The 27436-nt window shown below is 41.9% G+C and overlaps 1 protein-coding gene across 1 annotated transcript in view; it reads right to left on the reverse strand.

The window, feature by feature from the left end:
* Positions 1 to 539: 539 nt before the first annotated feature.
* The window catches only part of tm2d1 (TM2 domain containing 1), an 87140-nt gene continuing 60243 nt past the window's right edge, over positions 540 to 27436 (reverse strand). Inside the window, exons 6-7 of the mRNA XM_078218534.1 lie at positions 23585 to 23716; positions 540 to 4259 (exon numbers count right to left, since the gene is read on the reverse strand). Of these exons, the coding sequence (XP_078074660.1) occupies positions 23606 to 23716 (111 nt within the window). The 3' untranslated portion in view covers positions 540 to 4259; positions 23585 to 23605. The remainder of the gene's footprint in view (positions 4260 to 23584; positions 23717 to 27436) is intronic.

The raw sequence follows: 27436 nt of genomic DNA on the forward strand, positions 1-27436 counted from the left end.
GAACGAGATAATCTTAGTGGTGTTGGTTTAATGATAAATGTTGGATACAGGGAAAGCTTCCCTGTGGTTCTTTTCATGCAACGTCACAAAGACAACACCTGCCACAGCAGCAGCCCTTCACTACTGCATTATGTTCCTGTGTGGCATATAAACGAATAACTTTCTGACTCAGAGAGGAGGGTGCTACCAGAACCCAAGGATGATGCAAGTGTATTTTTATTCTCAAAAACTTGTGGCGTTTTTGTAATTACGTTTCTTAAATCCTGTCACAGTTATCAACAACACCATACATGAGCTTTAATAGGTAAAATTAGACTGCCTATTAAAATTACGATTACAATACTTTTTAATCTTTATGAAATGTAGAGTATGACTGCTTGTGAATTTTTAAAAAAACTTTGCATTGATAAATAATATCCTAGTGTTAAAGGATAAGAGTTCCCAGACCAAGGCCAGATAATTTTATATGTTTCTTTTGAAGTGTTTTTCATAACTTTTGGCTACACTTACACAAAAGAAAAAAATACTGCAAGGAAGACTACAGAAACAATATATTTTTATTCAAGGTACGTATGCATATGTTCAGTCCATGAAGATTTATTACATTTAACTTTCTCCCTTTCTTATTAGTTCATAAGACATTTTCTTGCATGTGCGACAAGTCCTGGACATGGTACCCTACTTCTTGCTGTTGTATGAGAACATGTTGGTTGTTACTGTTTCCATGACTACTCAATCTCAATGACCTCAACCCTATAGTGCAATTGGTATGAGATTCAATGGGGCCACAGCCAGTATTGGAGAGTTCTGCATAAACGCATATTTTTAAGTTCTACATAATAGTAATATCCATGTTATCTTCAATTTTAAAATCATTAATAACTTCTGATCAGCATCAAAGGCTTGAGCTGATGAAGCCAGTTACTCACATCAACAAAATTGTTCTTCAACATTCCAGAGACCCAAATTGATAGATGTAAAGGAAGCTCCTGATACAAGGTTAAATAGGTAATGTAACCTGTTAGGCAAATGAACTTTATTAATTACATTTTGCCATGTAAAACAGATTAGGACAGAGAATGTTTCTTTTTTAACTATTGCTCTATGGGTAAGAAGAATTGATTTGAAACATAATACAGTTAAACCATCACCACAAAAACAGTTCATTATTACTGCGTTCAATTGTTACCAATATTTGTGTAATATTTAACATTACTTCACTGTAGCCTAACACAGATAATGAAATGATTAACAACATATAAATATAAAACCCACATAATTCTCCGCAGTACCTTATCCTTTGCTGCTCCCTCTAAAATTAGAAGTTATTAACTGGAATGCTTCAAATTGTTTTCTGGGGAATGGGTGGAACCAGAAACCAAATAATGATAAATTGTTTGAATGTCAACTAATAAATCACATTGTAAACACTGTGAATAAGGTTCACCATCTTGGAGTCATTAATATTTGTTTGACTTCTAAGGAAAATTCAATTTCTTTCAAAATGCATGGTGTGCACAATGAAATAGAATTGTTCCCTGGTTTGTACTTCAGTTTCACTAAAAGTATCGCAGTGAAAAAAATGTTACAGCAATCAAAGTTATTTTTTGGGAACTAATAGCTCATTTTCAGTGAGCTCCACAGGGAGTCAAAAATATGGAAGATATTAATACATCTTACTGATGGCATACAAATATTTTGGAATAGTCAATTTTCATATACTGCAAGGCATTTGTAGACAGCACACTTTATGTTACTTCGCTGATATTTTAATTACATTCTAAGCATCGGGGACTCAACTGGGAATCAGTGCCTCCAGTGATCACTGAATTATGATTAACTGTCTATTACATTCAATGAATTTCAAATCACAAGTGAAACTTGTACAGTTATACAGCCACCTGAACATCAAGACTGTATTCGTCTCCAGGGGGAAGTTCAAAGTTAAAACTGGAATAAAATAATAAGCAAACTATTTAAAATTCCTTGTTCCAAGACATGCAATGTGAAAATTACAATATCAAAACTCTGATCCATCTATACACTACAATACAAATGTTCATTGCTCATGAATGAGGTGGCAAATCAAAAATAATTTTAAGAAAATTAAAATGGCTCCATGTCTAAAGATTATTCTTCCAAGAGGCAAAATATAAGAAAGGGAAATAATAGGGGGCCCAGATTAAACCTTGCAGCATAGTATAGATGTGCATACATTGGTGGGGGAGGAAATCCTTTGCTGAAGAGATTCTGGTGCTCTTAGACAGCTAAGAACGAAGCCATGCAAGACCTCTCTTACAGTGATCGACCAGAAGAGATGTAACGTAGAAGCAAGGTGTGCCCTATTGCGAAAAAGAAATAATGCATCATATTTGTAGCCTCATGGATGTAGTACATTACTTTTACCAAATTTTTAAAAATGTCTATTAATGCTCTCTCTCAGCTTTCAAAATTTCCTTGTGTTATTTCAACTGTATTCATTGTACATCTTTGATAGATGAACAAGACTGTGGTTTGCCAATGTCTAATGAGCCAAAGTCCATGGTTATTCCATTCAGTTCTGAGATTTTTACTGGTGTTTTGAGAATCGTATTCCACAGTTCCATGTCTTTATAAATTAGGCCTACAGGTTTCTATAATTGGATAAGTGAAATTTTGTTTTTACTACATAGAATTTTAGGACTTTTCATTCTGTATTTGGGCATTGCATTCACTAAATCTATTAATTTTTGTGAACTACTTAGGAGTCTTATTTCTGAGGCATACTTTTCAATTAGAAGCACAAATTTTCATGTAGTTACTGGTTTCAAAAAAGATTACATCCTTTTGAAAATATTAGGCAATATTCTCTGTCTCTATTACTTGCCCTGGAACTCTGGTAGCATTATAGTTAGTGTCAATATCCAGTTTTTTGATTCCAGGAATGGAGGCATGGATCCCTGCCTGACTCAACAATTCTTTCCACTCTGACATCACACCCCACAAGTATTATTTATACCTAATCAGCATCTTAATGCAGCTCTCTACTATGCTTGGCTTTTAGTTTAAGACTTCCAGGTGCAATTTGCTAAAAGTTTAAATAAACATTAGTATTACTTTGAGGAAGTTTCCGCCACCACCATAAATACTAACAATGTAAAATCATGATATAAGGAGAAAAGCAAAACAAAATCGACAATGATGCAACTTTAGCAAAAATAATTGACAATTTTTTCCTTTTTGAACCAAGTTCTACTAAAAAAGACATTTAAAGGTACTAGTACAATCTATCAGCCTATAATACCAAAGTAAACATAAATATTAAAAAAAACTTGCATTTATATAGCGCCTTCCTCAATCTCAGGATGCCTCAAAGCACTTTGTATTTAGTATAAAATTAGAATCCGTTCCCCCCTTTAATGTGAGTATTTACATGAATCTTTTTAGCCTGCGTTAAAGTACTGTAAGCGAAATTCTTAAGTAAATATGGAGTGGAGATCCCCCCCAAAAAACAGTCACTCAATAATCTGTTTTAATGATAATGGGTGAGGGATAAATATTGACCTGATCACTGGTGAAAACTATTCCTCAAATAGTGACATGGGATCTCTTACATCAACCTTGCTTTAATGTCTCAAATGAAAGGTGACCTTTAGACAGTACATTATTCCTCCAGTACTGCAACGAAGTTGAGACAATGTCCTCATCTTGGTTCAGAGGCATGGAAGCCAAACTTGACACCTGCAGTCATAACAATCCAAGACATTTCAGAATATTAATGAACTACAGATAAACAGAGCAATATTGCACAGAGATGCTACTTGGTAAATTTGTTAAAATGTTGTAGAAATCAACATGTTACAAAATACTTTGATTGGGAAATGTCTGGCACCCTAACTGGCAAAGCAACAAAGCACATCAGTTCACATGTAAAAATAGTGTATAACCACCATGAACAGAATTGTATCAAACATATTTATAATTTTTAAAAAATCAACATTTTAGCCAGATATATGTGGGCTGCATATGCATATTGATTTAGTTACAGTGTCGCCAGTTTGACCCAGCTATTAACAACCATACTGATGGCTGTCAGGTTTTCATCACTGCAGAAAGGCAGCTGTTAAATTCCTGTTCAAAATGCTATAGAGTCTGCTGTTTGTCATATCCACACCAATCATTGTTCTCAAATCTCCACTCAATCAGGCTGTCCAAAGTTTTTTGCCACTGCTGTCCTTGCAGCTTTCATGTGGTTCCTTTGTTTCCTTGATTGGCTTCCTCTGTGAATTAAGGATGGACAATCTTTATCTCGATGTTAGTTTACAAATTAAAGATATCAGATTGAATTCAGTCAACAAAAGCCAATAGCCGGCAAAAACATAGCTGTGGAATCAAGACTTGAATTGGGTAAATAAATGCAGAGTTGATGCACACCACAATTAAACTCTACAGCTGCACTTGCTTTTGAGAAAACAATATAGATCAAAAGGCAGGGAGGGAAATATGAATACCATGTATGCTTCATTGTGCATTACGAAGTGTTTGAAAATGGCTACATTCTACTCAGTGGTCCTAATGAGATATCTAATATCATGCACATGTTGGGTGAAGAGAAGGTTTTACACAATGTATTGCAATCATTGTAAATCCTATGGAGCAACTTCCTGCAATGGATCACACACCCTGCTACAGTAAACTGTTAGTAAGAGGCTTTGCTCCCTGTTGCAGCCCTGGTTTCATCTCTATTGTTGGGTCAGAAATTTGCAGGAAGTCATTTCAATGCAATGACAGATCAACAGTGCTTGCTACTATTAGTTAACTCAAAAAATAAACCAGAGATTTGATTCACATCAAACTGCTGGACAATATGCACAGCTTCTCTGCTAGAATACCAAAGCTGATAAAAGTACCTTCTTGTCGTGAGGCTCCCTGTTGAATTTAATTGCAATCGTGGAATTGCTGGATTTACAATGTTATTACTAATTATTCCCACCACAGCCAGTTAGGGCTGTAATTAATGTCATAAAGGACTCTGTTAAAGATGTGATTTATGGCCCTGACTTGACATTCAACCTTGGAGACCCAGAAAGGGAACAATGAAGCTGTGAAGTTTTACACCAGCAGGCAGTGAATTGTATCTAGAGGTTTAGTATCTTTTTAACTATGTTGGCAGCATTTTTAGTGCCAGCCCTGCACACACCTGTTATTGTTAGATGGCAATAATTTTCAGGATACAAAGCTATATTGACACACGACTAGGGACCACTCATTCAAATGCAAATGAGATAGGTTTAGTTCTAAAATAAGATTTTGGGATATACTAGACAAGTAAATTGAGAACTAACATGGTAAGTGTCACATGCTTGAGAGGAAAAAGGTGACTTTGAGGCTATGGTACCCAAACGTTCGCCAAACACTAGGGTTTTCCTTGTTTATGGTCTGTTCTAGGCTAACTGATGGAGATTGAATGCAATGATTAGTTAACAATTCTATTATTATTACATTATGTGACTCTCAGAATAGCAAAAGGTGAATTAGATTGACCTTGGAGTTAACAATTTCTATATTCTTATGAAAGCAGTGCAACAGTGTACCCGGTGGGTGTTCCACAGTTCATGATCATGATGGATTGTTCTTTACTTCATGCATCAAGAATGTTTGTATATTTTGCATACTCACCCTGTTATTCACTCATGAACTTTTCAAGGACTAACACAGGAATATGCAAACACAACTGGTTACAATGTCCTCTTCTGCTTGTTTAATTTTAAATTTGAAGCTTTGTTTTCTTTTAATTTGTCTCTTTTCCCTCTCTATTCCTTTTACTGTTTAATTCACCCCATGTCCTACGCTTGACTTTTTGGTTCTTTCTCTATCCTTTTCTTTCATTGGTTAATGAGATAAAGCATCGGGCACTATGTTCACAATGTCCCAAATTCAACATCAACATCGCTGCACTGCTGTTGGACTGATGTTCCAGAAATTTAACTATAGTGTAATGTCAATGATCAATGCAAAATATCTGCCATCAAGCAATTTTTGGTCTGTCATTTTCTTGTCTTACAACAGTAGTTTCAATTTACACTACTGTAAGATTCTTGTAACACATCTGTAAAGATGCACTTACAGAGACTCCATTATAATGAACACAAAAAGGATTTATTAATAAGAATTTTTCAGCAGCCACATGGCTGCAGCTTGCTCCCGACAAGTCTCCTGCCTAAGAGAGCTCCATCCCTGGGGTGATTCCCTACTCTGAGTCCCAATTGGTCCCCCAAGCCAGGTGACCCTATTCTGCTGTGTTGCCCTTAATACTTCCTCCTTTTACTCCTTCTTCAACCTTCAATAAGTTACGCCATCCTAAATTCGAACTAAACATTAAATACGTGAGATGGAAATTATAAAATCAGGTCTTTGATGGGTTTTTCTGTTTCTTGCAGCATGGTGCAATTCTCTAGTCTGAGATGCTTCCAAAGGATCAACATTAACAGGAACTGCAAAGACAGGCACCCCTTCTGGCACAAGCAGTTCATTATTTTTGTTTCCATAGAAATATCAGTTGGATCTGTAATAGGTCGATAAGGTTCTTCGGTGCTTATGGGTTCGAAAACATTTCTTAATGGCAACACTGAACGCTGGAGCATCTCACCACTCCTCAGGTGGTCGTGTTTACGAATGATCTGTCTCTCCAACGTCCCTCTACTCAGTATAACGGGGGTCTGGTCTTAGAGACAATAATTCCGGGGATCTAACATGATCCACTACTGCAAGTTTCATATTATACACTTAATATGTTTTTTTTCTGTTGTAGTGGTGCTGGCCCATTGATAAGATCTTGAAGCTTGAAGACAGTGACCCAAGCGTGGAATCGAACCTGGGTACCTGGAGCTGTGAGGCAGCAGTGCTAACCACTGTGCCACTATGTCGTCTTGACAGCTCTTTCACAATCTCGGTCTGTTACGTGTGAAGCTGTGGTCATGTTTCTCTATTTCTGGTACTTAGGCCGTGTGATAAAATTTCTTCTCTTTCCAGCATTTCAATTCAGCATTTTCTTCATCGACCAGTTTATCATATTGGTTCTTATGTTTTTTTATTAGTGTGACCATTTCAACAATCTTGTTCTGGTACATAATCTCAGTTGCTTTCTCTGTCTGAATTGCTGATTCTGCTGTTAATTTCAATAATTTTACCTCTTCAGTTAATTTCTCATTGTCAAGCTTTCTTCAAGCTCTTATTCTCCCTATTCAATTCTTCACTGGACTTATTTCCTAGTTGCTTTTTATGGAATTCAGCTTATTCTACATTGTCTCATCTTCTTAACTGCATTTTGCAACTTCTTTATCCTTTAAGTTTGCTGTCAGTCATTTCATCTTGTTTTGTCTTCTCTGGTGCGTTATTTCTTTTTGCTGATTCCTCTTTATGTTCAATAGTTCCTGGTTTCTTTTGAAGTCTTTAATTTCTACATTTATTCTGAGGGTAATCCATCACGTTCTTACTGGACATGTACATTTCACAAATAGAACTTTCATTTCTACTTGGCTTAATTTCAGCCGAACCGTTTTGGCTTCACTGTTGGTCAGGTCTGTCTCCGACGAAGTGTTCACTTGTTTCGTTTCTACAATTTTCTCATTGCCCTTCTTGTGGAATTTTTTTGTTGCCCTCCTGCTGGCGTCTTGCACTGCCCTCCTGCTGGCGTCTTGCACTGCCCCCCTGCTGGCGTCTTGCACTGCCCTCCTGCTGGCGTCTTGCACTGCCCTCCTGCTGGCGTCTTGCATTGCCCTCATAGTATTTAGTCTTAGATCAAAGGAAGGAGCTTATAATGCTGCCTGACAATTTAAGAATTCAGCATAGGAGGACCAAGAACTTGATAAGGAAAGAGAAAAGAGAATATGAGAGTAGACTAGCAAGAGGCATAAAACATATTGCAAATGCTTCTCTAGATATGTAAACAGGAACTGATTAGTGAAAATAAATGTGGGTCCAATAGAAGTAGAGGAAGGTTCCACTTTGCTCAGTTGATAGCACTCATGCCTCTGAATCACAAAGTGTTGGGTTCATGCCCCATTTTGTTTTTTTTAGCAGAAACATCAAGACTGACACTTCAGTGTTGCACTGAGTAAGTGCTGCAATGTCAATGGTGCCATCTTTTGGATGAAACATTAAACCGAGGTCCCCATCTGCCTGCCTGGGCGGATATAAAAAAATCCCATGGCACTATTTCAAAGAAGAGCAGAACAGTTATCCTTCATCCCTGAATCAATATAAAAACAATTGACTAACTGGTCATCTGATAATACAAATATAATATTTCAGCACACGGGATGAACCATTCATTAACTCTACTGCAGCAAAATTAGCTGCTCCAGAAGAAAGTGTACTATGGTAGAAGCATTCTATGAACGAACTGTAGCAATATGGGACTATAAGTACAAGGTAATTTCGCTGATGAATATAAGGGCATTGAAGGTGAGATTTTCTGATGGGTGTTATTTAATATGGGTGTTAACCCACTTAAAAGGATTATTGGTGGTTTTAAAATAATGTCCAACAGATTATCCACTGATGCATGTTAAGGCCTGGTTTAAGTCTTGGATAGTGGACCACTAAAAGGAAATGTTAGATAAGCGGACTATTAGCAGGTCTGATTTGCATGGATCTTATGTGAAAGGTTAAATGTCGATAATATTCTGTATAAAATCATAATAAGTAAATAGCACTCAGGACATTTTCATTTAAATTTTACATTAATCATGCATTCTAATCCATGGTTTAATAAAACTGTACATTACAAGGAGGAATTTGGCAAAAATCCAACTATTAGGATTTACAAAATTCACATTTAAATCTATTGAAATCAGCACCAATGGTGGTAAAAGACTCAAAACAGAATCAGTAGTCCTATCAGTAACTGCTCTAGTAGCAATGAATAGCGTGCTATGCCACCTACAGTGCCCTACCGCTGGGCAGCCAGACCCTTCCTGACCTACAAATTTTGAGTCCTGAAACTTACATAGAACCCCAATTGTCATCTTAGGATGGATCTGTTTGGAGAACATATGCTGTACTTTTGGCCAATTCCACTGACCATGGAACTGAAGACAACCTGGAAAGGCAAGATTGCTACTCCATGCTCCACAAAATACTACGGCTGTTGACAGCCTGAGCTTGCCATTTTCAGCCTTGCCCTTCCAACCTCAGGGCCTATTTGCAGCTGCCATTGTCTTTTAACCAGCCAACTTTCCTGTGGCTTAAAAACTAGCAAGCTGCCTTGCAGTGCCCATTTGGCATCCAAGTTCATAAGGGAGTTATGAAAACACACTCACCTCGTTGAAGCATGGAGGGTTAAAGTTTATTGATTAGTGTCACAAGTAGGCTTACATTAACACTGCAATGAAGTTGCTGTGAAATTCCCCTAGTCGCTACACTCTGATATCTGTTCGGGTACTCTGAGGGAGAATTTAGCATGGCCAATGCATCTAACCAGCACGTCTTTTGGACTGTGGGAAAAAACCGGAGCACCCAGAGGAAACCCACGCAGACATGGGGAGAACGTCCAGACTCCACACAGTAACCCAATCCAGGAACTGAACTTGTCTCCCCGGCGTTGAGAGGCAACAAGGCTAACCACTGTGCCACCCACTTGGAATCGGACACTCCAAGTTGTGATACATCTTGGAATTTCCATGCATGTGCAGACAAAGAGTCCCAAAGTCAGAGTCCAATAAAAATATCTTTCATGTAGGCACTTGATGGTCAGCTGGTTGGAGACCCAACATTGTAAGTTTCACCTTTTCAGGTGACATTGATGTTGCAAGATGAAGTAGGCATGCAGAGATTGTGTCAATTCTGTAGAGTCAGGTTAAATGGGCCAGCGTGGCCTGCCAAGTGGATGTTAAAACAGCAGACGGCTGCACAATTCGGAAAGGTAATATCAAACTAGTCATAAGGCCAGAGTCTTGGGTCATGTGACCTTTCTTCTCCAGAGTGACGTCAACAAAGGATGTTTATCCTGCGTATGTAACTTCGCTCTGTTTCCAAAACTGATCATGGTTCAGCTATTATGGGTTCAAAGGGGTGCCATTCGTGTTGAGGGTTTGGTGTTTGGGATGCTATTACCTCAACAGACCCACAGACTTTGCTGGCAAGGTTGGTTTAACAAATGCAAATGGACAGGCGATTGAGGCACGAACAGGCGATTGAGGCACGGACAGGCGATTCTGTGGGTGCGAACGGGACTCCAGGATGGTAGTCTGCCTACCTGGTCCTGGGGTCATGGATGTCTCCGAGCGGATAGGAGGCATATTAAAAGGGGAAGATAAAGAAACGGATGTCATTGTACACATTGGTGCAAATGACGTAGATAGGAAGAGCAGGGGGATCCTACGAGAGCAATTCAGGGAGTTGGGAAATAGGCTAAAAAGTAGGGCCTCCAGGGTGGCCATCTCTGGGCTGCTCCCAATGCCTCGTGCCAGTGAGGCTAAGAATAGGGAGTTAGTAAAATTGAATGCTTGGCTAAAGGACTGGTCCAGGAGGGAGGGCTTCATTTTCCTCGATCAATGGGAAGTTTTCAGGAGAGGATGGCACCTGTACAAGAAGGACGGGTCACAACTAAGTTGGAAGGGCACGAATATCCTGGCTGGGAGTTTTGCTAGTGCAGTTCGGGGGGGTTTAAACTAGGATGGCAGGGGGGAGGGGATCAAAATATTAGGTCTACAAGTGTAGAGGCTGGGGACGAGCTTGGGGCTGGGACAAGGCTGGCAAAGAAGAAGAGCACTCTGGGGGAGGATGACCTCGCTGGGCCTGGAGGTCTGGAGTGCTTATACTTCAATGCAAGGAGCGCAGCAGGTAAGACAGATGAACTTAGGGCCTTAATGCTCACGAGGAATTTGGATGTGGTTGCGGTGACAGAGACTTGGTTGAAAGAGGGACAGGACTGGCAGCTGAATATTCTGGGGTACAAGTGTTTCAGGCAAGACAGAGGAGGGGCCAAAAGAGGTGGGGGAATAGCAGTATTAGTTGGAGAGCATATTACAGCGGTGCAGAGGGAGGACAATTCAGAGGGGTCGTGTAACGAGTCACTCTGGGTGGAGCTTAGAAACAGGAAGGGCGCAGTCACTATGTTGGGGGTGTACTACAGGCCCCCCAACAGCCCAAGGGAAGTGGAAGAACGGATATGTCAGGAGATACTGGATAGGTGCAGGAAAAATAGGGTTGTTGTAGTGGGAGACTTCAATTTCCCTGGTATAGACTGGAAATCGCTGAGAGCAGGGACTCTGAATGGGGAGGAATTTGTAAAATGCGTACAGGAGGGTTCTTTGGAACAATATGTAGATAGCCCGACTAGAGAGGGGGCTATACTGGACCTCGTACTGGGGAATGAGCCCGGTCAGGTCTTCAAAGTTTTGGTAGGGGAACATGTGGCAAATAGTGACCACAATTCTGTTAGCTTTAGGATAGTGATGGAAAAGGATGAGTGGTGTCCCAAGGGTAAGGTGTTGGATTGGGGGAAGGCTAACTTTAGTGGGATTAGGCAGAAATTGGCAGCTCTTGATTGGGAGAGGCTGTTTGAGGGTAAATCCACATCTGGCATGTAGGAGTCTTTTAAGGAACAGTTGTTAGGGCTACAGGACAGGCATGTGCCTGTTAAAAAGAAGGATAGGAAGGGTAGGATTCGAGAACCGTGGATAACCAGGGAAATTGAGGGATTGGTCAAAAAGAAAAGAGAGGCGTATGGTAGGTCCAGGCAGCTAAAAACGGAGGGAGCTCTGGAGGAGTACAAAGAAAGTAGGAAAGAACTCAAACGGGGAATTAGAAGAGCAAAAAGGGGTCACGAAATGTTCTTGGCAGACAGGATTAAGGAGAATCCCAAGGCATTTTATTCATACGTTAGGAACAAAAGGGTTGTCAGGGAAAAAATCGGACCTCTCAGGGACAAAAGTGGGGAATTATGCTTGGAGCCCAAAGAAGTAGGGGAGATCCTAAATGAATACTTTGCGTCGGTATTCACAAAGGAGAGGGATGTGTTGACTGGGAGTGTCTCGGAGGGGAGTGTTGAGCCGTTGGAGAAAATCTCCATTACAAAGGAGGAAGTGTTAGGTTTGTTAGAGAATTTAAAGACTGACAAATCCCCAGGGCCTGATGGAATCTATCCAAGGCTGCTCAGGGAGACGAGAGATGAAATCGCTGGGCCTCTGATGCAAATCTTTGTCTCGTCACTGGACGCAGGTGAGGTCCCAGAGGATTGGAGGATAGCTAATGTGGTCCCGTTATTTAAGAAGGGTAGGAAGGATAACCCGGGTAATTATAGGCCGGTGAGCTTGACGTCCGTGGTGGGGAAGTTGTTGGAGAAGATTCTTAGAGATAGGATGTATGCGCATTTAGAAAGGAATAAACTCATTAACGATAGCATGGTTTTGTGAGAGGGAGGTCATGCCTCACTAATCTAGTGGAGTTTTTTGAAGAAGTGACTAGAGTGGTTGACGAGGGAAGGGCCGTGGATGTCATCTATATGGACTTTAGTAAAGCGTTTGACAAAGTCCCTCATGGCTGGTGAAAAAGGTTGGATCTCATGGGATAAAGGGGAAGGTGGCTAGATGGGTGGAGAACTGGCTTGGTCACAGAAGACAGAGGGTGGTAGTGGAAGGGTCTTTTTCCGGCTGGAGGCCTGTGACTAGTGGTGTTCCGCAGGGCTCTGTATTGGGACCTCTGCTGTTTGTGATTTATATAAATGTTCTGGAAGAAGGTGTAACTGGGGTGATCAGTAAGTTTGCGGACGACACGGAAATGGCTGGACTTGCAGATAGTGAGGAACATTGTCAGAAGCTACAGAAGGATATAGATAGGCTGGAAATTTGGGCAAAGAAATGGCAGATGGAGTTCAATCCTGATAAATGCGAAGTGATGCATTTTGGTAGAAATAATGTAGGGAGGAGCTATATGATAAATGGCAGAACCATAAAGGGTGTAGATACGCAGAGGGACCTGGGTGTGCAAGTCCACAGATCCTTGAAAGTGACGTCACAGGTGGAGAAGGTGGTGAAGAAGGCATATGGCATGCTTGCCTTTATAGGACAGGGCATAGAGTATAAAAGTTGGGGTCTGATGTTGCAGGTGTATAGAACGTTGGTTCGGCAGCATCTGGAATACTGCGTCCAGTTCTGGTCGCCACACGACCAGAAAGACGTGGAGGCTTTGGAGAGAGTACAGAGGAGGTTTACCAGGATGTTACCTGGTATGGAGGGGCTTAGTTATGAGGAGAGATTGGGTAAACTGGGGTTGTTCTCACTGGAAAGACGGAGGATGAGGGGAGACTTAATAGAGGTGTATAAAATTATGAACAGCATAGATAGGGTGAACGGTGGGAAGCTTTTCCCCAGGTCGGTGGTGACGTTCACGAGGGGTCATAGGTTCAAGGTGAAGGGAGGGAGGTTTAACACAGATATCAGACGGACATATTTTACACAGAGGGTGGTGGGGGCCTGGAATGCGCTGCCAGGCAAGGTGGTGGAGGCGGACACACTGGGAACGTTTAAGACTTATCTAGCCATATGAACGGAGTGGGAATGGAGGGATACAAAAGAATGGTCTAGTTTGGACCAGGGAGTGGCGCGGGCTTGGAGGGCCGAAGGGCCTGTTCCTGTGCTGTATTCTTCTTTGTTCTTTGTATTCCAAAACTCCTTTTGAAATGGTCTGTGCAGTTCCAGGTGGTCTGCTAGAAATTCCTTAGGCACAGAGAGATGTGACCGAAACGGAGAAGAAAATGAGTTTGGTCTAGAGGCTGCTGGGGATAATTTTCAGACAAAGCATCAACCATTAATTTTCTTTGTTCAGCAGAGAAGTCCAGTTTAAAAATAAGAAATAGTAATAAGGATAATTTAAAAAGTATATGCAGGGTTGGCTTTCTTTCCATGTTGGAGGAATCCAACAGTTCTCCGTGCCCCCCTCTCCCCCCCTCCGACCCTGATAGAAAAAATGAACACTATCACATTTTATTTTAACATGGTCTTGTGAAGACAACCAGGAAGTAAAGAGGTATGCTGTTATTCTCTCATTCACACCAGAAAGTCGAACACACAGCTAGCAGCGACAACATCAGTTTCCCACTGCGTTTCTGCAGTCTAAACCCCTGCGATGTAGGTAGTGTTCAGGTTAATCTGGTGGCATTCAAAATCTGTCTTTAGCGGAGAAGTCTAACCAAGGGTTTGCGTTCTGAATCTTTTCTCTGTTGGGGATCAGGTGTAAGCAAAGACATTGCTTTCAGAACTCAGTGCCTGTCCAAAGTCTGATTATGTATCTTCTAAATAGTCTCGGGGTTTTACATGGTGGTTAGCAACCAAGTGGTTAATAATGGTCAGGTAGTTCTGGGCTATCTGTAGAGGAATTCAGGGTTTCTCACTTGGTGAGTACAAGGTCTTTTGGATTGTAGGGCTGAGTTGCTCTTGTCCTGCTTAGCTCTTCCCTATGCACCTTGGTAACTTGTGGGTTCAGGGTTGTTCAAACCTGTGGTTAAGCTGATTGCCAGATGATGGGGGATTTTAAATGCGACTTTAGCCCCTTTCAGGGTTTCCGGTTTGGGTGCGAGCACAACTGGGGTGTTCCGGTTACTAGATGCTAGATGTTGGTAAGGCAACAGGTGCGTAATCTCCCAAAACATGGATCATCCTTTTTGGACCTGGATGATGAAGAGTTTGCCTTGGGAGAGAGGAAATCTCTCACATCCATACTCATGTAGGACTACAATGCTGCAGCCTCGTGTGCTTTTATAGGTTGTTTTAAATGCAGCAGGCAGCCCTCTCTGATTGTCTCATTTTCTGTATTAAGGTGGGTGAATATGGGGTCCACTCTTGTTGAAATTCCTCCACGGGTCAGCTGGATAGATGGGGTTCAAAATGGCCTCCACCTAGATCTCTGTGAAATTTGTTGTTACTGTTGCGTGCTTTCTCTTTTGCTTTGGGAATAGGTTTTCCTTCAAGCTGTTCCATGTCTTCGAGAACACCACTGCAGTTAGATGAATGGTCAACGCCTGCTGTACTGTTATGAAGTTGCATATGTAAGGTTAAAACTGTGGTGTTTGAAAATGTAAATAGTGAAAAGAAATTCTAAGAAAAAAAATAAATCATATAGCATTGTCTCTTTAAAAAAGCATGTGTTTTTTTGTGGATTTTAAACTGCAGCAGCAGGTTTGTGACATTTGTATCCAAAGTAGCAGTCAGGGTTCCAACATAGCAAAACAGGCTTTTGAATTGAACCAATGAATTTAAAGCAAGCACACACAGACACAGGGCCAATGGAATTCAAATGTGAGGTTTGTTGACAGCCTCAAGCCACTCAGATTTCAGGAACACTGAGAGGTAATTCCAGATATTTAAGCCTGGACAAGGGGAAATAACTGGCAGAGTAAGCTTGCCTTCTCTTTAGTCGGAAGGAGGGAGGGGCGAGGCTCCCATATAGAATCCTGCAGTTTAATATGTATATCTTAAGAAAATCACCATCTAAAGAGAAAAAGATACCAGCTCAAAAAGTGTTCCAAACGGAAGCATCAGAAGAAAGTTCATACTTCCAACAGGCATCTGGTATTATTTTATTTGAGAGTGACTATATTCTGTAAGGATTTAATAATTTCATTATTCCCAAATGAGTCTTGTAATATTCGAACAACATTCTATTGGGGAGTTTATTCAGTTTGTTAATTGTTTTAATAAGGTTGTCACCAGTTTTAAACTAAAGACCTGTTAATTGTTCAATGAAGGAAGTGTCAAATCCTGCTTTAATTTACCAAAACCAGTAGCATCCTACTACTTCACGCACATTCATATAAGATTACGAGGTGGGATATTCCTTTGGGCGGTTCCAAAATCGCACAGAGGGAAAAATCACATCCGCATCATAACAGTACTGCCCTGTTGATTTTCGACTAAGTGAGGCATCACTCTCACTCTTTTTGGTTCTATTTAGGAATTTCCCCAGTTCACATTTCAATTTCGAAACACGGTTTCTACCAACCATAATTCAGGCAATTCCATTATATTTTTCTTTCCTGTTTTAATAATTTGCCTTTCCTAAGCTCTATCAACCACGTGGGGCATCTCCTTCACTCTCTCTTTTCCTGCTCTTAGACTTCTTAGATCCCTGTTTAATTCTAGGAAAAAGTGGGTCTGTTTTAAATTCTATTGACTCTTCCTGGACCTCTCTTAACTCTACTATCCTGACTTTGGCCGTGTCAAATTCAAGCAGCTCATGCTTAATTGCTAAGGTTCTATTTCACCCTTTAGGACATCAGAACATCCTCAGTCTCTGCCCTCCCTACAGAGTTCTGCTGGCTGAAGTTGGTCTTTTTATCTTTTGCTAGCTGCCAGCCAAATTATTTCTGAGAAGGAAATAAATTCCTGCTACTTTTAAGTTCATGGACAATTCCTAATGTGACGGCTTGAAACCAGGTCACATTCTGGGTGGAGCCTACAGAGGGGAGCAAATACAGATCCTCCATCCACTCTACTCAAAAGTGCCTTGGCCTTCAGGGAGGATTGTTTGGGTGAGGAGGGGAGTTTATGTTTCTCTTTAGTATATGGCCTTTATAAATCGGAGTATCGAGTATAAAAGTTGGAGTGTTATGGTAAGGTTATATAAGGCATTGGTGAGGCCGAATTTGGAGTATTGTGTACAGTTTTGGTCACCTAGTTACAGGAAGGATGTAAATAAGATTGAAAGAGTGCAGAGAAGGTTCACAAGGATGTTGCCGGGACTTGAGAAGCTGAGTTACAGAGAGAGATTGAATACGTTGGGACTTTATTCCCTGGAGCGTAGAAGATTGAGGGGAGATTTGATAGAGGTGTATAAGATTTTGATGGGTATAGATAGAGTGAATGCAAGCAGGCTTTTTCCGCTGAGGCTAGGGGAGAAAAAAACCAGAGGGCATGGGTTAAGGGTGAAAGGAGAAAAGTTTAAAGGGAATATTAGGGGGGACTTCTTCACGCAGAGAGTGGTGGGAGTGTGGAATGAGCTGCCGGATAAAGTGGTAAATGCGGGGTCACTTTTAACATTTGAGAAAAACTTGGACGGGTTCATGGATGAGAGGGGTGTGGAGGGATATGGTCCAAGTGCAGGTCAGTGGGACTAGGCATAAAATGGTTCGGCGCAGACAAGAAGGGCCAAAAGGCCTGTTTCTGAGCTGTAATTTTCTATTGTGATCCTTGTGTTTCGGACTAGTAGCATGGATTTGCTCACATAATGGATGGGTACAGAGACACTGTTCCTGAAAAGACAAAACTCTGGAAGGTCTCTGAGGAGTTTGTTCGGCTCAGACACACAGTACCATATATCTGCAATGAGGATCCCTACCTGCTCTGTTGCACGACCCACTGGGGCATTCTTCAGGGGCCTACTCTAATGGAGCCTTTTTAGACTCACAGGCTTCCCTCGAAACCTCCAGCACTCCGGTCTGGAGCGGCATAATTTATTATAATGGGAACATAATGGGGGTTTCCCGGTATTCTCCTTTCGAGTGTGCACCCTCATTTTTTTTATTCATTCGTGGGACATGGGCGTGGCTGGCTGGTCAGCATTTATTGCCCATCCCGAGTTGCCCTTGAGAAGGTGGTGGTGAGCTGCCTTGTTGAATCGCTGCAGTCCATGTTCTGTGGGTTGACCCACAACGCCATAAGGGAGGGAATTCCAGGATTTTGACCCAGCGACTGCGAAAGAACAGTGATATATTTCCAAGTCAGAATGGCGAGTGGCTTGGAGGGGAACTTGCAGGTGGGTGGTGTTCCCATTTATCTGCTGCCCTTGTCCTCCTAGATGGAAGTGGTCGTGGGTTTGGAAGGTGCTGTCTAAGGATCTTTAGTGAATTGCTTGTAGATAGTACACACTGCTGCTATTTGCTATTTGCATTGTGCCATCTGGGTGGACGGCCTTTCCTATCTATGTTGCTTTGCTTACCTTTCCAATGGCTTTGGGCATGGCTTGGAAAGGATCTGTCTGAATGTCCAAGCCTATGGTGGAGATCATAATTGTTTGCTGTTATTGGTCCCTAACTGGATCTTACCATAAGCATGGGGGTCTGGTCCAGGATCGTAGCAAGAGCAAATCAAATGAAACCAGGATCTTATAACAGTTACACTGTCTCTATCTTTAGCTAAAGATTTCAGTTCTGATTAAGGTTTAATTTCAAATGTCGCCCATCACAAAGAATGATTTTGTTAAAAATTCCCCACAGAGTACTTGGTTAAGAGATTCACTGATGCAAAACTAGCCACCGGTATCATATGCTAACATTGAAAAAGGAACCTTTGTTCTGAGAATAAGTCTGGTCAACAGTTTGTGAGTGCCCTCTGCTGCTTCTCCTAAGATCTGCTAGCTGAGAGAAATCTGGTTAGAAAGACTTTGTAATCTGGGACGTGGTTCATTTCTATACACTGGCATTATAAAAAATACATCACAACATAGAACAGTACAGCACAGAACAGGCCCTTCGGCCCATGATGTTGTGCCAAGCTTTATCTGAAACCAAGATCAAGCTATCCCACTCCCTACCATCCTGGTGTGCTCCATGTGCCTATCCAATAACCGCTTAAATGTTCCTAAAGTGTCTGACTCCACTATCACTGCAGGCAGTCCATTCCACACCCCAACCACTCTCTGCGTAAAGAACCTACCTCTGATATCCTTCCTATATCTCCCACTATGAACCCTATAGTTATGCCCCCTTGTAATAGCTCCATCCACCCGAGGAAATAGTCTTTGAACGTTCACTCTATCTATCCCCCTCATCGTTTTATAAACCTCTATTAAGTCTCCCCTCAACCTCCTCCGCTCCAGAGAGAACAGCCCTAGCTCCCTCAACCTTTCCTCATAAGACCTACCCTCCAAACCAGGCAGCATCCTGGTAAATCTCCTTTGCACTCTTTCCAGCGCTTCCACATCCTTCTTATAGTGAGGTGACCAGAACTGCACACAATATTCCAAATGTGGTCTCACCAAGGTCCTGTACAGTTGCAGCATAACCCCACGGCTCTTAAACTCCAACCCCCTGTTAACAAAAGCTAACACACTATAGGCCTTCTTCACAGCTCTACCCACTTGAGTGGCAACCATCAGAGATCTGTGGATATGGACCCCAAGATCTCTCTGTTGCTCCACAGTCTTCAGAACCCTACCTTTGACCCTGTAATCCACATTTAAATTAGTCCTACCAAAATGAATCACCTCACTCCATCTGCCATTTTTCAGCCCAGCTTTGCATCCTATCTATGTCTCTTTGCAGTCTACAACAGCCCTCCACCTCATCCACTACTCCACCAATCTTGGTGTCATCAGCAAATTTACTGATCCACCCTTCAGCCCCCTCCTCTAAGTCATTAATAAAAATCACAAAGAGCAGAGGACCAAGCACTGATCCCTGTGGCACTCCGCTGGCAACCTGCCTCCAGTCCGAAAATTTTCCATCCACCACCACCCTCTGTCTTCGATCAGATACAGTAAGAGTTTTAACAACACCAGGTTAAAGTCCAACAAGTTTATTTGGTAGCAAATACTATTAGCTTTCGGAGTGCTGCTCCTTCGTCAGATGGAGTGGAAATCTGCTCTCAAACAGGGCACAGAGACACAAAATCAAGTTACAGAATGCTGATTAGAATGCGAATCCCTGCAACCAACCAGGTCTTAAAGATACAGACAATGTGAGTGGAGGGAGCATTAAGCACAGGTTAAAGAGATGTGTATTGTCTCCAGACAGGACAGCCTGCAAGTCCAGGAGGCAAGCTGTGGGGGTTACTGATAATGTGACATAAATCCAACATCCCGGTTTAGGCCGTCCTCGTGTGTGCGGAACTTGGCTATCAGTTTCTGCTCAGCGACTCTGCGCTGTCGTGTAGGCCGCCTTGGAGAACGCTTACCTGAAGATCAGAGGCTGAATGCCCGTGACTGCTGAAGTGCTCTCCCACAGGAAGAGAACAGTCTTGCCTGGTGATTGTCGAGCGGTGTTCATTCATCCATTGTCGTAGCGTCTGCATGGTCGACAATCACCAGGCAAGACTGTTCTCTTCCTGTGGGGGAGCACTTCAGCCTCTGATCTTCGGGTAAGCGTTCTCCAAGGTGGCCTCCACGACACACGACAGCGCAGAGTCGCTGAGCAGAAACTGATAGCCAAGTTCCGCACACATGAGGACGGCCTAAACCGGGATGTTGGATTTATGTCACACTATCAGTAACCCCACAGCTTGCCTCCTGGACTTGCAGAATCTCACTGGCTGTCCTGTCTGGAGATAATACACATCTCTTTAACCTGTGCTTAATGCTCCCTCCACTCACATTGTCTGTATCTTTAAGACTTGGTTGGCTGTAGAGATTCGCATTCTAATCAGTATTCTGTAACTTGATTTTGTGTCTCTGTGCCCTGTTTGAGAGCAGATTTCCACTCCATCTGACGAAGGAGCAGCACTCCGAAAGCTAATGGCATTTGCTACCAAATAAACCTGTTGGACTTTAACCTGGTGTTGTTAAAACTCTTACTGTGTTTACCCCAGTCCAACGCCAGCATCTCCACATTTCGATCAGATAGTCAGTTACCTATCCAATCGGCCAACTTTCCCTCTATCCCACACCTTCTTACTTTCATCATAAGCCGACCATGGGGGACCTTATCAAACGCCTTACTAAAATCTTATATGACATCAACTCCCCTACCTTCATCAACACACTTAGTTACCTCCTCAAAAAATTCTATCAAATTTGTGAGGCACGACTTGCCCTTCACGAATCCATGCTGACTATCCCGGATTAATCCGCATCTTTCTAAATGGTCGTATATCCCATCCCTAAGGACCTTTTCCATCAACGTACCAACGACCGAAGAAAGACTAACCGGCCTATAATTACCAGGGTCATTTCTATTCCCTTTCTTAAACAGAGGAACAACATTCGCCACTCTCCAGTCCTCTGGCACCATCCCCGTGGACAGTGAGGACCCGAAGATCAAAGCCAAAGGCTCTGCAATCTCATCCCTTGCCTCCCAAAGAATCCTAGCATATATTTCATCAGGCCCAGGGGACTTATCGACCTTCAGTTTATTCAAAACTGCTAGTACATCCTCCCTCCGAACATCTACTTCCTCCAGCCTATTAGCCTGTAACATCTTCTCTTCCTCAAAAACATGGCCCCTCTCCTTGGTGAACACTGAAGAGAAGTATTCATTCATCACCTCTCTTACCTCTACTGACTCCATACACAAGTTCCCACTACTGTCCTTGACCGGCCCTAACCTCACCCTGGTCATTCTTTTATTCCTCACATAAGAGTAAAAAGCCTTGGGGTTTTCCTTGATCCGACCCGCCAAGGACTTCTCATGCCCCCCCCCCCAGCTCTGCTAAGCCCCTTTTTCAGCTCATTCCTTGCTAACTTGTAACCCTCAACCGAGCCATCTGAACCTTGTTTCCTCATCCCTACATAAGATTCCCTCTTCCTTTTTACAAGACATTCCACCTCTTTTGTGAACCATGGTTCCCTCACTCGGCCATTTCTTCCATACACAGTATTTGTTCCTTGTAAAAGTTCCACTTTTCATTAGTGCCTTTCCCTGACAGTTTCTGTTCCCATCTTATGCCCCCTAATTCTTGCCTAATTGCATCATAATTACCTCTCCCCCAATTATAAACCTTGCCCTGCCGTACAGCCCTATCCCTCTCCTTTGCAATAACAAAAGACACCGAATTGTGGTCACTATCTCCAAAATGCTCTCCCACAACCAAATCTAACACTTGGCCCGGTTCATTTCCCAGTACCAAATCCAATGTGGCCAAACCTCTTGTCGGCCTATCCACATATTGTGTCAGGAAACCCTCCTGCACACACTGCACAAAAATTGCCCCATCCGAACTATTCGACCTACAAAGGTTCCAATCAATATTTGGAAAGTTAAAGTCCCCCATGACAACTACCTGCGGCCCCCACACCTATCCATAATCTGCTTAGCAATTTCTTCCTCCACATCTCTATTACTATTTGGGGGCCTATAGTAAACTCCTAACAACGTGGCCGCTCCTTTCCTATTTCTAACTTCAGCCCATATTACCTCAGTGTGCAGATCCCCCTCGAAGTGCCTTTCCGCAGCCGTTAAACTATCCTTGATTAACAATGCTACTCCTCCACCTCTTTTACCAGCTTCCCTACACTTACTGAAACATCTATATCCCGGAATGTCCAACAACCATTCCTGTCCTTGTTCTACCCATGTCTCCGTAATGGCCACAACATCGTAGTCCCAAGTACCAATCCACGCCCCAAGTTCATCTACCTTGTTCCGGATGTTCCTTGCATTGAAGTAGACATACTTCAACCCACCTTCCCGTCTACTGGTACCCACCCTTGACCTTGATACCTTCCCCAATACCTCACTACCCTCAACACTGACTTCCGGACTACAACTCCTTTTCCCACTCCCCTAACAAATTAGTTTAAGCCCCCCTGAAGAGCTGTGGCAAATTTCCCTCCCAGGATATTGGTGCCCCTCTGGTTCAGGTGCACCCTGTCCTGTACAGGTCCCACCTTCCCCAGAATGTGTTCAGAACTTTTGGTCTATAATAGGAAACATAGAATTGAGCTAATAATAGCCAGTTTCATTATCATTTATAATTCCTATCTTTTAACAAGAACGAGCGGATTTGTTCGTAGCTTCTGGCATTGCTGCTCTGTAACCAGGTGACCAAATTAAGGAGTGGCAACCTTTCAAACCTCAAGAACCCAGTTCCCAGTTAGCGTTAGCTCACATGAGATCAAGAACTTAACATGTGGAAAAGAGGCATATGTCCACATCCCACTACTTCATGTGCTAATTTGCTTGTCATAACTATACAGTGGTACTTGGTCACTGCTTAAATTATTAATTTTAGATTCAGAATTACAGAGTACCCAAGTGGCAGCTTGTGAGGCTACCAAGAGTTACCTGGTGGGCTCCTCACATTATAGCAGCCTTTCTGGCACAAGCAAAATGCCTGCAGTGGCAGAAAATGGCCCTCAATTGGTCAATTAAATGGCTCAATTGGATAAGAAGCTCACCTGTCATACTTTCCACTGCTTGCAAAATGGCACAGCAGCAGGTCGATGTTGGTCATGCCACCTGCCTTTCCCCATCAGTTTGCCAGCATTCCTATCTTCCAGTGTCCCAAAAAGGCTGCTGAAATTCAGCCCTCTGTCTCTATGGTTAAGTTATAATCTTCCTTTGATAACAGAAGATAGTACTGGAACTTACACTGTTGAAAAAGCCTTTAAATGTATTCAAGGCATTCACAAAATTCTACTATATTTTTAACTCTCTTATGCAAAACAGCAGAATTTGAATCCGATTTTTGCCAATATTTACATTGTTGAAGATGTTTAGATCACAGCTTTTCTAAGAAATAGACTTTACACAAATGTCCCCAAATTCTCCAAGGACATTGACTTTCAATACTTGGCATTGAACATTTTTTCTCTTACAATGGCTCAGGTCTTAATCATAAACCAAAATGACCCAAGTCTAATATAGTCCCCAAATGAGAAATAAAGAAAAAGAGCTCCAACTGGAGGTAACCGTGCAACATAACATGTGAAAAGATTAGTAGTGGAAACTTACCAGAATGTTAACTTTCAGGGCTCACAATTCCATTTGTGTTTTTCTATATGTATCATTGTCTATTACTAATCTTGTAAGCCTTGCTCCATAGTAATCTATGATGTAATTTGAGCCATCTGCAGGTCCAACAATCTAGAGAGAATTGAAAAAAAAGTGAGGACAGTCAATTCCAATAATTTCATACCACTTACAAACAATTATTCCAAATATAGAACTCTTAACCTCTGGTTTCAAACAGCTGTTTTTAATCAAACAGCTTAATTTAACAGTAGGGTGTCCATTTTGTGGTGGGTTACTTTATATACTTTTGCAGTGAACTCAGAGGAGAGAGATCATGAGGAATTGAAATGGAGGTTGAAATTGCAGAAGACGAGAAGTCGTTCAGTGCAGAGGCTGAGGGAGGAAAGCAGTAAAGAAATAGCATTGATAAAATTTTTATTGTACCTGTGAGGGAAAATGTATTTTTTTTTTACAGAAAAATGATTCTGAAAGAGGCGAAAAGGATGGAACAAGGGAAGGTAGTTAGAGAGGAGAAAGTGCCAGATGAATAGGAGGTCAGGGCAAGTTGTGTTCTGAGGATAAGCACTACACCACCATCCTTGACAGGGAGAGAGGTGAAAGATTTACCAGACAGGGAGACTTCATTAAGAGGGAAGTTGTCATCACGCCTCAGCCAAGTTTCAATTAAGGCCAAAATCATCCACAATAAGTTCATGGATGGTAAGGGCCTTGTTCACAAATGAATAGATATTCTGGAGGGAGATGCAGAGAGGAAGTGATGCATTTTGGTAGATCTAATGCAGGCAGAACCATCAGGAGTACAGTCACACAGAGGGATCTGGGTGTGCAAGTACACCGATCCTTAAAGGTGGCAGCACAGGTGGAAAAGGTGGTGAAGAAGGCATATGGCATGCTTGCCTTTATTGTACGGGGCATAGAGTATAAAAGTTGGCATATGATGTTGCAGTTATATAGAACGTTGGTTAGGCCACATTTGGAATACTGCGTCCAGTTCTGGTCGCCACACTACCAGAAGGACGTGGAGGCAATGGAGAGAGTGCAGAAAAGGTTTACCAGGATGTTGCCTGGTATGGAGGGTGTTAGCTATGAGGAGAGATTGAGTAAACTAGGGTTGTTCTCCCTGGAAAGACGGAGGTTGAGGGGCGACCTAATAGAAGTTTATAAAATTATGAAGGGCATAGATAGGGTCAACAGTTGGAAGCTTTTTCCCAGGTCAGAAATGACAAACACAAGGGGTCACAAGTTCAAGGTAAGGGGGGCAAGGTTCAATACAGATATGCGGGGGACATATTTTACACAGAGGGTGGTGGGGGCCTGGAATGCACTACCAAGCAAGGTGGTTGAGGCAGACACGCTAGGATCATTTAAGACTTATCTAGATAGCCACATGAACAGACTGGGAATAGAGGGATACAAACGGATGGTCTAGTTAGGAACACATGATTGGTGCAGGCTTGGAGGGCCGAAGGGCCTGTTCCTGTGCTGTATTGTTCTTTGTTCTTTGAGTAGGGAGATACAGAGAGGAGGGAGAGAGCTGAACAACTGGCAGAGCCAACAACGTCAGCAATGAGAAGGGTGAGATGGGGAGAATGAAGCTAGACAAGGTTAACCCACCAGAGGCTACAATAGGCAAGAAGTTGATGAGAAAGTGGGATGGGGCAAGTAAGGTTTCTGCACACAATTAGTCAGCTTGAGTGTGCCAATGATCTCATCGAAGGGTTACAAGAAAGATGTTGGCTTATCCAACAGAGTCAAGAAAGGCAACAAAAAACAGGAAGGAAAACAGAAGAGGTGAGGAAGGGATTTGGGAATACAGAGTACCCGAAAGAGAAGTGAAAGGAGACATGACAATGGAAGAAGTTTAGGAGAGGTAAAGAGAAACTAAATTAAAAGTGAAAATGGATTAATGGGCTTGGGTCCAAGAATAAACGTAAGGAATAGAAGCAGAATAGGCCATTCACAGATCATGGTTGATCTCCTACCTCAACCACATATTCCTCACTGTCCCCATATCCCTTGATTCCCTAATCTGACTTAAATATGCTCAACAACTGCACATCTATAATTTTCTGCAGTAGAAAAATCAGATATTGACAACCCTTTGAATTCAGAAATTTCTAATTTCCCATTCTGAAATTATGACCTCGAGTTCTAGCCTCCCCGGACACATGAAATATCCTCCCAGAATCTACCTTGAACTTCTATGTTTCAATTAGCTCATCACTCATTCTTTTAATTTCTATGGAATATAGACTGAGTTTACTCAGTCTCCTGATAGGACAACCCCCTCATCCCAGGAATCAGTGTAGTGAACTTTTGTTGTGCTCCTTCTAAGGTAGATACGTCCTTTCAGTAAGGAGATAAATCTATACACAAAACTGCAGTTCTGGTCTTACCAGGCCTGATACAATTGCACTTCATTTACTTGTTGAGGTCAACCTCATTTACTGGTTTACTCCAATCCGTTTATAATAAATGCTAACATGCCATTTGTTTTCCTAATCGCTTGCTGTACCTGCATGCTAACTTTCTGTAATTCGGATACAATGACTCCTGGATCTCTCTGAATAAATACATATCCCAGACTTCCACCATTTAAAACACATACTGCTTTTTTATTTTTCCTTCAAAGTAGATACCTTCAAATCTTTCCATGTTATTTTTCATTGGCCATGCTCTTGGCCACTCACCATCTGTAAATATTTGCAACCTCTTGTGTTTTCCTCCTAGCTTACTTTACACTTAGCTTTGTAAAGTTAATGAACTTAGATAAGGGGAATTATAATGTATCCAAGTTATTAATATAGATTGTAAAAGGCTGAAGCTCAAGCAGTGATCTTTGTGGTATCCCACCAACATAACAGCCTGTCAATTAAAAATGGTCCACTTATTCCTACTTTGTTTTCCGTCCAGTTAACCAAATTAACAACTTGTATTGATATAGTTAACATAATAAAATGTCCTAAAGCTCTACAAAATGGTGGTGAAGGAAAATTGGACACTGTATAAGGCCCCATGATCCAAAGCTTGATCAAAGAGATAATTTTAAGGAGCATCTTAAGGAGGAGAGAGGTGAAGACGAGCAGAAGTTTAGGAGGGAATTCTAGAGTTTAATTCCATGCTAATAAATTGCCCTCAACTGATTGATTAGTTCCACATTTACAAACATTCACTCCCTCCACCAATGGCAGACAGTGGCAGCAGAGTGTACTATCTAGAAGATGCACTGCAGGAATTCACCAAGACTCCTTAGACAGCACCTTCCAAACCCACGACCACAACCATCTAGAAAGTCAAGGGCAGCAGACACATGGGAACACCACCATCTGGAAGTTCCCCTTCAAGCCATTGACCACCCTGATTTGGAAATATATCACCATTCCTTCACTGTCACTGGGTCAAAATCCTGAAACATCCTCCCTGATAGCAATGTGGTGTACCTACACCATATGCAGAGGTTCAAGAGCGCAGCTCACATTCACCTTTTCAAGGGCAATTAGGGATGGGTAATAAGTGCTGGCCTAGCCAGCAATGCCCACATCCCATGAATGAATAAAAACAAATTCATGAGTCCTCATTTTGTCCAATGCCTCTTGTGCAGCACTTATCAAAAGCTTTTTGAAATTCCAAATTCACTATATCCACTGATACTTCTTAACTCAGAGTTTGCTCTCATATCCCTACCTTTTCTTTCTTTTTCAACCTTTGCTGAATTTTAAAATCTCCCAATCTTTGGGCTTACAACTCTTTTTGGAAACATTATAACCTTCCTTCTTTAATCTAATGCTATCTTTAACTTCTCTTGTTAACCACAGTGGCCCACTTTTCCAA

This window comes from Mustelus asterias, chromosome 8, assembly GCF_964213995.1.
Source record: "Mustelus asterias chromosome 8, sMusAst1.hap1.1, whole genome shotgun sequence".
NCBI lineage: Eukaryota > Metazoa > Chordata > Chondrichthyes > Carcharhiniformes > Triakidae > Mustelus > Mustelus asterias.